General features: G+C 41.9%; 1 protein-coding gene across 3 annotated transcripts; it reads left to right on the plus strand.

The window, feature by feature from the left end:
- Window positions 1–232: 232 nt before the first annotated feature.
- Window positions 233–5,251, plus strand: proza (protein Z, vitamin K-dependent plasma glycoprotein a). Of its 3 annotated transcripts, XM_019253226.2 has the most exons (10): window positions 236–354; window positions 888–991; window positions 1,409–1,549; window positions 2,278–2,432; window positions 2,595–2,619; window positions 2,708–2,821; window positions 2,902–3,030; window positions 3,577–3,692; window positions 3,809–3,926; window positions 4,265–5,251. In XM_019253226.2, exons 3-10 carry the CDS (start codon window positions 1,471–1,473, stop codon window positions 4,798–4,800), a joined length of 1,272 nt encoding a protein of 423 aa, XP_019108771.2. In that variant the 5' UTR covers window positions 236–354; window positions 888–991; window positions 1,409–1,470; the 3' UTR covers window positions 4,801–5,251. The 3 variants fall into 3 exon arrangements, with proteins under 3 accessions (XP_010737707.3, XP_019108771.2, XP_019108772.2); XM_010739405.3 differs by lacking the exon at window positions 888–991 and having other exon boundaries at window positions 233–354; XM_019253227.2 differs by lacking the exon at window positions 888–991 and having other exon boundaries at window positions 236–358.
- Window positions 5,252–11,916: the final 6,665 nt, after the last annotated feature.

An 11,916-nucleotide genomic window follows, 5' to 3' on the forward strand; every position in this document is an offset into this window, starting at 1 on the left:
TTTGTAGGTCTGATGACTTCAGGGTGTACCCCGCCGGATAAGATGCAGTAAAATGTAGTAAACTACATTTTTTATTTAAACACTGTGCTATTGCTTTTTATTTTTTTATTTTTTTTTTATTTTGTAGTGCTCTTTAAGCTGCTGATCCTGCAGGGCAACATCCTGAACTGCACACTTGACGGTCAGCTCTGTCTTACAGCGCCACCTAATGGCTCATTTCTGTCATTACAAGCAGTAAACAGCGAGAAGTGGGTGGGTGAGCAGGATGTGGTCATCACCCGTTATGTTGGATCAATAGGCCCGATCCGTCCGGGAGGCTGTTTCAGGACCAGAATCTTCATCCTGTCCGGAGCGGTAGGTACTGTTTGTTGTTGTTGTTGTTATTATGTAATGTTATTCTGACTCATGTTGATCTGCTGGAGTGACGCACCCTGAAAACAGTGGCGCATCTGCGGCTGTTTTGTGCGTCTTGGACGTAGAAGCGCAGCATCCTGATGGTTATTCTCGCCTTCCCTGTGTGCTCCTTTGTTTTTTTTTAACATCACATGGAGTAAACGCAGTGCATGCTCTCTAACCTGAAATAAGCACACTGTGAACTGCTGAGCTGCCGAAAACGTACATTAGGTTATCTAAGAGGCATTTAGTGTTTGTTTATAAATTGTTTATAAGGCCCACCAACATGGCAGCACGGCAGCAGGAAAACTGCTCACTCACTGGTGTTGGTATGAGGTCATCCACAGGCTCCTCACAACATCACCATAATAAGGACTTAGCCACGTTTATAACCTCCTAATACATTTCAGCAATTGGGAACTGAGGATGAGTAACTACATGTGTCAGATGTTTTGCAGAAATGTTGGTACAAAGTGGGTTTTTTTTAAATCAAGGACAGAGATTTAACTCTCCAACAGGGGAACTTGCTGATGAGACCTTGAAAGATACATTCGTGTGGGAGTCACTTTGGAGTAGGAGTGTTACTGACACCATTCCTGTATGATAAAACACCTGCACACACACATTCCTGCACACTGTGTTCTCCTGATTGCTCCTCTGTACAGTCTGTCTTTGTTTCAGTATTTCTTTTGTAATATAATACATGTTTTCCATATCATTATCATAGCATTATTAACGAGAATATACAAAATCACAAGCTAAATGATCAAACTATGCTTTATTATTGAATTGCATAGTCATTTTAGACATGTAGTAAATATATATAAATTATGGTGTCTATTTATGCTGTAAATATACAGCGCACATACACGTACACTGCATAGTAGTAGAAAATGTCATCCCCCTTCAGATTAAGACACATTGATGAGGTAACCGTTAATGCATCCTCCCCAGCTGCTTACCTATTTTATTTTTTCCAATTCTCATATCTGTAATGTACTTGTCTTGTTTGAAGGAGTACACGTTGATCACTGCTGCACCGTCAACTTGACTCAGATCACGCTTTTTAGTGTCACCATGGGCTCCTCGACAACATCTGCCGCTCTGCTGTGTCTGCTGTCGGGGGTTGTGGCAGCCATTCAGACCCCTCAGACAGGTGAGAGGGTCGTCATTGAGCCAGAGAAGTCTGCAGAGGTGCTAAAAGGTGTTACAAAAGCCAAAGAGAAAATGTGGTCAAGATGGCACCATGCTGAGTATGACGAGTCAGAAAAGAAAAGTGGATGCTGTGTTTTTTAGAGCTTTAGGGTGGCAGAGTTATGAAATACAGTAGGACCTTTAGTCTCAGTGGATGAGATGCTGCATATTTGGTAAAGTTTAGTTCTGTTGTCGGATAGGAAAGATTAATATTGTTTGCTTGACATCTTTATGATGATTACTACCTTGTTTATTTATTTATCAACCAATATAGGACACTAGCTATTTGTTTTAAAACCAAAAGATAATGAAGTAAAACAGAGAAAAGCATCAAAGAGTCACATTTGGGACACTGGACATAGAGAATTTTAGGCATATTACATTAAAAAGCAAGAGATAAGTCTTAGTTATCAAAATTGCTGCTGCTTATCTTTCTGACAATCAACCACTCAATAAATAAAAAATCAGTAAAACCTGTAAAAGTACCTGCTAAAGTATTCATTTTCTAATGCTATGAAATAGTAAACAAATGAATTTTACAAACTCTCAAAACCTGTTGTTGTTAATCACAGAAGACCTGCTCATGTTCAAGCAGCTGAATCCGTGCGAGCAGATGAGTTCATACTGAAGTCTGTAGTTCAGTCTGTTACGGATGAATCAGCTGAGACATGAACTGTTCTCTTCCTCCAGTGTTCTTGGACAAGCAGCAGGCGAGTTCAGTGATCTCCCGTCAGAAGAGGAACACCGGCGTCAGTAACCCGCCTGCCAGCCTGGAGCAGGTTTGCATGGAGAAAGTGTGCACCTACGAGCAGGCCAGGAGTGTCTTCCAGGACTCGTACCGCACGGTGAGCTACAGGATTTTATTGCAAACACCCTCCTTAATTTCTTAAACGACCTCTTCCTTGATTTGTCTATTTCAGTCAGCCCGCATTTCATGAATTTACTCTGTCAGTGATGCCATTGTGTCGCCTCATCTGTGCACTTATCATGCATATGTTCTCTTACAGGATATCTTCTGGGCTGTCTATGTCGGTAAGTGCTGTGATAAAATGATTTCCCATTAGTGAACATTCAGTAGTAGTACATAACATTCTCTCACCGGCTTGTTGTCTGTGTTTAGACGGAGACCAGTGTGTGGAGAAGCCCTGCAAGAATGGAGCCATGTGTTTGGACAGTGTGGGAGGCTACGACTGCGTCTGCAAGGCAGGTTTCTCAGGGGTCCACTGTGAGAAAGGTGAGGCGTCGTCATTATTCATTCACTTCTACTTTGGTGTGTCAGTGTTGCAGACTTCTCTTTCTGTTCCCTCGATACAGACGAGACTCTGTGCCCCCTGCAAAAAGGATGCTCTCAGTTCTGTAAACCAGGTTACGGGTCCTACGAGTGCTCCTGCGCCACTGGATGGAAGCTCAGCAGTACGGACAGGAAAAAGTGTGAGCCTGCAGGTACGTCTGTTCCCAATATTAAAGTGACATTAAAATGCATTTTTACTATTTACTATTTTCATTTTGGTTTGAAGAGTCTTTGAGCCACCAAACAAACATTTGACGGGGAAAAGTGCATCAGCATCAGTTTGCAGACGATCTAGCCAATTAGCTCGTCAGCTGCAGGACATTAAACAGCATAATGCTAAACCAAATGTTATTTCAGCCCCATCATAACCTGTTTAGCCTTCAGTGCCTGGTCTTCAGCAACTTGGCACTGCTAAAAACACACAGTCTGTAAGACACACCGCAAGTTGGTTTACTTTGTCCCCCGTCCTTTTGCTGTTGTAGGTCTTGTGTCAAAGCCTTTGAATATAATATGATGTTCTGAGTAGCACCTCTCGCCCTGGTTGGACTTAGAGCATTGGTTAGGTCAACTCATGGTTAAACATAGGAGAGATAACTGGTTAGGGAGGATGACTGAGGCACCATTTTTATCCCTTTTAATAAGAAGAAAATTAAATCTAATTAGATGAGTAATCAAACCATCTCACGTTCTTCTCGTAGTCCCATTGCCCTGTGGTAAGTTGAGCAGTCTGAGTCGGTGGAGTGAGAGACTGTTGAGCAACCAGCGCAGCAACTTTGAAGGACTTAGCTGTAGTCCTACAGAGTGTCCCTGGCAGGTAGGAACATGCACACACACACTCACACACACACATAATGTGACACATTACAGGTCATAATTACAGGTAAGTCTGATTGCTGCTTGTCATTTGGATGCATGTTGTGTTCTTTGCAGGCTCTCCTGAAGAGTTCAGAGTCCACAGGTTTCTGCAGCGGAGTCATTCTGAAGACGAATCTGGTCTTGACCTCAGCTCAGTGTGCCAACAAATACACCCAGTTCCAGGTTGGCGTCGGTGAGTAGACAAAACACAACGATCATTCAAATACATTTCTGAGCACATAAAACAAGTCCAAGGACCCACCTGCATCTAAAATTTCCATTATCACTTAATGTCCTGATTGTTTTTTTCAACTCATTGATTCATTATTTGTCTATAAAGTGGTGATGCCTGTTATCATTTCTAAATCTTCACATTTGAGAAGCTACAGCCAACATTTTTTTGTCATTTTTTACCAAAACAATCAATTATTTGATTATTAAAATAGTTGGATATTAGTTCTGTCAGTATGTGTGCATGTGGTTGCGATACACCATCATCCTGATTATTTTGTCTTACCTCCACCTCCTCAGGCAAGCGCAGAACCAGCTATGAAGACGGAGAGCAGAGCCTGTTTGTAAAGATAGTTCATATCCACCCGCGCTATGTGGAAGGTCGCCCTGAAAATGACCTGGCTGTGATTGAACTCCGTGACCGCATCATTTATAAGAAGGATGTGGTTGCTGCATGTCTGCCAGAAAAAGACTTTGCAGAGAACATCCTGATGGTAGGTGAGCACCCGGCCATGATCACTGGCTGGAAAGAATCCAAGGCGGTATCTTCTTTCCAGGGTCCGCTCATGCTTAACGAACTGGCGTATGACAAACTGCCTCAGTGTCTGATGTCTCACCCCAACCTGATCACCAATAAAATGGGCTGCACCTCCAGCCGAACCAACGCCGACTGCAGCTTGAGCTCCGGCAGCCCCCTGCTCACCACGTACAATAACGTGTTCTTCCTCACCGGGGTGGTCAGCCAGCCATCAGGGGCCGACTGCACTAAAGGCTACATCTTCCAGAAAGTGTCCCGCTACCTTGGCTGGCTGCGGCAGATCATGAATTCACGTTAGGTGTAGTAGTCATGGAGAACATGGAGGTTATTGGTTATGGAAAATATAAGATAATCCAGGTGAATAACTTCTAAACACAGGGAATCAGATAAACACTCATTGTGCACTTGTAGCTCCTTCTCTTCATTAGTTTGTTATTTAATAATAGCCATCGCAACAACCATATAGCCTCAATCTAAGATTGTTTCCTTGTGTCTGTAGACTTCCGCTTTTATCCACTAGGTGGCTCTCTGTTCACTTAAAATAACAACTTCTTGTACGTATCTCCCAACCTGAGGGTCAGAGGCAGCAAGAGATGCAGTAAAATATTCAGCGTGTGTTTTGTGACTTGGACATACCTTACCTTTAGCTGGTGTTATTTCTAGCGACTACTGTACTGGGTGATATGCATTGTGACAGTCCAGGTAATCACTGTTATATAAATGTAATAAACTCGTAATACCACACTTGACACCAGAGCTGTCGTTGTTTTTGGATGAAGTACACGGTAGTATTTCAGTAGTATTACAGTTTTATGTTTATTCAGTATCACAATCATGAACCTACAAGATATATTGAGTAGATATTCGATATGTTAAGCTATATTATTAGGCCACATTAAGTAAATTATTGTCATTAGTGATGAAACCAGTAAGCTTCCAAAGTGAGAGAAAACAGTTGCTGGTGACTCTATAGCAAAGCAGTGCATTGAATCAACTAACTAATGTCACGATGACGGTGCTAGATAAACAGTAAAGTGATTCATCCCAGAGTTTGTGGAACATGAACCTATCTATGTAGTAGTTGTTTCTCTCAAGAACACAAATGTCAACCTCATGGTGACACAACAGAAAAGGTCAGGGCATCGCCAAAGTCAGGTGGATTCATCCTCTGGGGAACATGAATGTCAGGATCTGGATCAAAAAGTGGTGGATCAATGGAGGACCATGCTGCTAACATGCAAAGATAGTGATGAATACAAATTCAAAAACAATGTGTTGTTTTGAAACAAGACATTTGAAACAAGCAATATACAACCAGAAATCCACATTCAACGGGTCTCAGCAGTCTTCCTGGAGGGAGGGTGGATTGGTTTCAGCAAACCATGTTCACAGTTTTTTAGTTGTGCCCATATGTTAAGACTTTTTGGAAACAAGTTGGTCTCAGAGATTCTGAACCTGACATCTGATTTCTCAAACAAAAGGCCTTCCACCACTGCCATTCCTGTGTACATAAATTAACTCTGTTTGCTGAATGGATAAAGGAGAATGAATACTGGGGAAATGGGATCTTACAAACCTTTTATGTGCACTATGAACTGCATCCATGCTTCACTTTTTTCCATTTTTCTTCCGTCATTTCACTGAAATTGTTTGAGCAAGTTAGGCAAGTTATTCCAGTTTGACGGTGATTTAAATTTAGAGGCTCTTCTTTAACAGAAAAGCATAAATCTGTAGTTCTCAAAAGTTTGATGCAACAGTGCTCTCAAATGACACAAACATTGCTCTGACAATCCATCTTAACTAGTCATATATTTCCTTTTTTGTGCCTGACCATATTAGCTTGCCCTCACTGTCACATTTCCCCCTGTGTTGTCTGGCAACATTTTCCCACACTTTCCCTCTGCAGTCTTCTCACAACCTCCCTGGTGAACAAGGACCATGTCATGCAGGCAGAGAAAAGCAGAGGCAGAAGAATGGGCAAGAGAGGGAGTAAGAGACGCCACATAACAAAAAACCTGGCCTGCCACTTTTGATCGGGCGCTTGAAAAGGACAGCCCTGAAAGCTGGGGCCCACGTTGGTTGTTGCCATGGTACTCACCTAGGAGATGGCTCCTTGCTCCCAAAAATGGCTCTGCTCCTTTACTGGGCCATCCAGTGGAGATTAATTTGAGTGGAGCTCCTTCCTTCCTGAGTCTGGTCCTGCTCTCTGGTCCTGCCAGCTCCATTTATATGCTCAAGCTTACATATACACATAGTTGCACAAAAACACACACTGAGCAGCTAAACATAAACTTCATCTGTTTTGCTCTGTTGCTAAATTAAGGCTCTGTTTAAGTCCTGTTCAATGTCTCACTTAAATATCAAACAAGTTACTGTATCGGTTTGTTTTTACTCCCTGACACAAACCTAAAATCTGAGCATAAAGGGTGACGGGAACGTGATGTGAATGCCGAGAGGGGCAGAGTGAGAGATGTTTGACAAGCTGAGAAAGCAAAGAGCTGAGATGAAGAGATAGAAATAGCTTATGGATTAAGAGCAGGATGGGACAGACCAAGAGACCTGGAATTTGCGATGTTGACACAAAGAAGAAGTCAGTCATTGTGCCGACGGATTGATGGACCTATGCTTTATAAGACATGAATGAAAAGGCCTTGGAGAGATACATTAGCAAGGCCATTACCGATGGAGGGAAGTGAAAGCACTCAATGCCAAAGCTTTTACTCTACACAAATCAAATGGACACGATTGCTCCGTAGTGTTGATATAGTACATCTTGAATGTAGTTTACCACTCTGTGTCAGGAGTTTGGGTACATCTGGCCAGTGTCCTACTAAATCAATAATCCTTCACTCTCCCCAAACTCACTAAAAAAACAGACACATGCTGTGGCCGCAAATCCTCCCTACCCTGGGTGTACGTGCACGCACGTATACATCACACATACATGCTTATTTGTGTCTTGTGAGTCTTTGGGCAACATCAAATGCCAGACTTTGAGAGGGATTATCTGTCTGTGTGGTGTCTGATTCCACTATGGGGTCAGTAGTATGTCTGAATGTCAATGACAGATTGACTAAGTTGAAGTGTAGTGTGTACTGCACTATAGTAAAGGCATGCCTATGATCTTGTCCAATAATCCCCCTTCCCAAAATCCATGTCCCCAATCTTTTCTCCCTCCAGGACTCCACGGTCACATTGGGTGGCAAAGCTTCTCCTGTCCACCCCACAACGTCTCAAAATCTTGCCCCATGCCAGACACAGCAGTTTCCACTTGGTCGGGTAATTGTGCAGCAGAGTGGATGTAACACAAGACCTCAAGAGGTTGGGCATTGGACTGGGATGAAGTGGCTAGAGGAGAAAGAAAGAGGCTTTTATATAACTCAGCTGTAGTCTAATTTCTCTCTGATATGAGTTGGGAAACAAGCCTAAAGGTCTACAGCTATGCTATCTCCTCTGTGAGGTGTTACTTAGTTTAGGCTAATATTCTGACACTGGGATGCTGTTGTTTAGCAGCTATAATGTTTACCATGTTCACCGCCATAGTTTCGCGTGTAACTATGATGCTAATTAGTGCTAGTTGGAAAAAAATGCCAGCCTCTGATCTGTAATTCGAAATATCTGTAATTTCAACTACAATATCGTCCCTGAGAAAGAAAATATCTACAGATGTGACAACAAACATGCTGTAACACAGCTGCAAAGCCTTTAGGAATTGACATATACAAGCGAATAAATCCAATACACGCTTTTATCCAGTCTAACAGTTATGTAACACAACAAACGTTGCCAATTTAGGATATTTATTTATTAGGTTTTATTAGGTTTATTTTGGTTTGACTACCAGGAAATGAATGCAGCCAAGTTGTAATAATGAGAGGTTTTTCAGACATCACCACAATTATTAAAATTTATCATGAGGGGGACGTAAATGGGTGTACCAACTTTGATGGTGATCCATTTTATAGTTGTAGAGATATTTCAGTCAAGTCCAAAGCAGTGAATTGGCTGACAGGTCCCCGACACACATGCTATCTTGGCTACAAATCACCGAACCTCAAATCATGCTCTGTGTCTAAATTTGACTCCACATCAAGTGAGACAAACCGACATCCCTGCTGATAAATAAAAGTCTGACTTCATCTGATCTTCAGTGACTTTCCTGTATTCCACCTCCATCTATTCTGTGTTAGGTGACATTTCTGTTCTGCTGATAAAACGAGCCTCTTTTATCCACCTGCCTTGAGACGGGCTTTAAAAACAATATGTCACTTTAAGCATGCGCACACGGTGATTGGATGATAGAGGAGGAAGGTAAATCCTGGAGCTGCCTTTATTCCACTGACCTCACCCTGACCTTTCAAGGGTTAAACCGTGTTCAGAGCCAATGAGAAACCTGAAGAGCTGACAGAAAGGTCTCCGAGGCTCACTGAGTATGCTACGGTCCATGTGGTGGTCTTTGAAGTGGACAGATAAGACCGCTGTGTCTGTGCAAGAAATATATGTGGGAGAGCTTCTGTGCATATGTGCTGTCTTGCAAATTTACATATAGGTTGTTTTTAGGGGATCTGACATGGTCACGTTCAGATGACCTTTAATATCTACCCTCCTTCTGTGGGGCTAGCTACTTTGAAAGGTCATGACCTCTGCAGGTTTTATTGTATTCTGAGCAGCCAGTGAGCGCCGGAGGGCTTAAATCACCGTGATGAACAGATGAGGTCAGGATTATCCCCCTAAACATACTACCTTCATTACCTCAAGTCACAAAGTCAGGATTTTCACTACAGAGCAAAAAGGTAAATTAAATTCAAAAACTGCCTTTTAGCCAACATTTACAGCAATGCTTAGTAATGTGCACCGTCACTGTTAAATAAAGTGTTTTGTTAAAGGGCACTTTAGTGATTTATGGGACTTACAAAAGACATGTGGCCCAAATCAAAGCAGCACAGGTCGAGATATCTTGACTTTTACTCTGTAGTATTTTGCGTAAAGCTCCAGAAACAGGATCCTGCGCTTCCCATAATGCATCTTTACTAACAAACTCCCTTGTCCTGAATTACTTCTCCCTGTGCTTTCATGCAGGATATATAAATAAAAGGTATTAACCGTCAAACTAAATGATGTGCAATATTGATGTTTTATACCTTAAATTGGCCAGGATAAGAACATTTTACAACATCTTGAGGAAGTTTTTCACTACAGCAGACAGCAAACTTGAACACCTCTGAAAGTCAAAGCAGCTCCACAGTCAACAGCAGAACTAATGCAGGAGATAAAGAGGGAGATACAGCAGATGGACGAGCCCTGATCAGTTCATTAGTTTATAAGATTGCAGCGCAGTGAAGACACTTTTCAGAGAAGAGACAAGTGTCTGTTTGTCTGTAACAGACTTCACTCTGTACTGATAAACTAAAGGCCTGTAGAGTAACATCAGACTTCATGATCAAAGTTTTTATATCATGTCAACGCTTGTTGGTTTTTCTAATGTCTGGTTGTGCATGGCCGAATGTTGTGTTGCTTTTTGTGGAACGGCATTATCTCCTTTCCTTTCGTTAAGGATGGGCCAGTGTATCCTCCGTGAAAGGAGATAAGAGAGGAAGCACTGAAGCTCCTTTCCTTAAAATTCCTTAAAGAATTCAGACAGCTCTTATCACGACTGCCACAGATACTTACAGGTCATTTCACTCAGTTAAGAACCTTCAAATAGTCTCCAAGCAGTGTTACATAAGTTATTTTTAAAATTTGTTTCAGAACACAAGACAAATATCTTCGGGTCTGCCACGTCTCCACGCCGATTTTTAGATTAGCCGGGAGACGAAAGAAGCAGTACATCCACCATGGCGGCGGCTATTTTTATTTTTTGAAATGATAAATGTCAGCATTTGTAGAATGTATACACTAATTCATTGTTCAGCCGACCTTTTGTCCTCAACAAACGTCCACTTTACACCCCTGTAAGATATATTGCAGTCAGTTAAAAATGAGATGTGTGTCTGGAAGTGCTCTTTAAATTTAGACACTCTTCCTCTTAATTTTTGGACACCTGCATCCTGTCATAGTTTATACATCCTGTGAGGTCATAGGCTCTCGTCCTGATGCTTGTCACTGGAAACAGATGCAGCACACGGGCCTGTATGTCAGCCACCCTGCTGTCACTTCTGTGGTTCACTGTGTAAAGCTGAGACAGGGTTAGGCAACCTTTGGTCAGAAAGGAGGCTTGTAATGAGGTGTTAGAATAAGAATAAACAGAGATAAAACCATGTGGAGGTTGCAAATGTAGAGATAAACACTGAAGGAAAGAGAGACGTGAAAACTTTAGATACAGTACAATATATGTAGTAAATAAACCAAAAGGAAATCTGACAGACAATGTCTGTGACGCTGTTGTTCCTGTAACCATATGACACTTTTAGAGCATGTGCTTTTCTCATTAAAGGACAATAACTCACCAGGCAGAGCCAAACTTAGTGTACTGTCTGCCTGTAAAGCTATATTAGTCTGTGACTGAGTGCCACACATGATCTTACTGATACAGAGTTACCTTGTCACCCTCTATAAATACTAAAGCGGGAGTTCTCCACTGGCTGTTTTTATCTGATGGTGGCACCATAGATATGAATACAAACATGACCCCATGCACACATGTTGTTACAGCACTGCTGCTCCACCAGTGACCAAAAGATGTGTTTGTTACAGTTGTTTTGTTTGTGTATTTGCTAATTGATATCAATGAAGTTAATATGTGTATAAGTAGATGAGATTAAGGGGAGATTTCAACATTTTGGGAAATGTGCTTCTTTGTTTTCTTTAGTTAGTAAGTAGATTGATGATCTTAGCTTAGCATAAAGACTGGAAACAGCTGATTTGTCCAAAGGTGACTAAATCAGCTAAGCAGCAATTCTAATGCTTAACAGTGTATGTTTGTTTCATTTTACACGGTTCTACAGAGCGTCATGTGTCGGACAATTTCTACATCAGGACCAGTAACTTCCTGGAGTCTCTATTGGTTGTCTGGCCAAGAAATATTCAGGCGCATAAATCCTTTCAAACTGCATATTGAAAATCAGCCCAGGAGATCGCTGATGGGGGAGCGGAGCCAGTGTTGTGCCAGAACCGGAGCTGGACAGGCTTAAATCTGGGACTAACTTGTAGGCGTTGACTGAACTGGACTTCTTGTGTTGGATTGGTATGTAATATTAGCTAGCTGCTATGTCTTAGGTTGTTGACCTTGCTTGATGTTAGGTAACAAAAGCACATACACAGCATGGGGCCATAAATTGCAAAAAATACCAACTTCTACACAGTGTTGCTAAAAACCTCATACTCACACCAAAACAAATGGGTCGAATTTATCTCCCCAGTTCCACTTTCAATATCTAACTGTAAACGCACACCTTAAATACACTGTTGTGAGGTG

Source organism: Larimichthys crocea, chromosome XII (assembly GCF_000972845.2).
Source record: "Larimichthys crocea isolate SSNF chromosome XII, L_crocea_2.0, whole genome shotgun sequence".
NCBI lineage: Eukaryota > Metazoa > Chordata > Actinopteri > Sciaenidae > Larimichthys > Larimichthys crocea.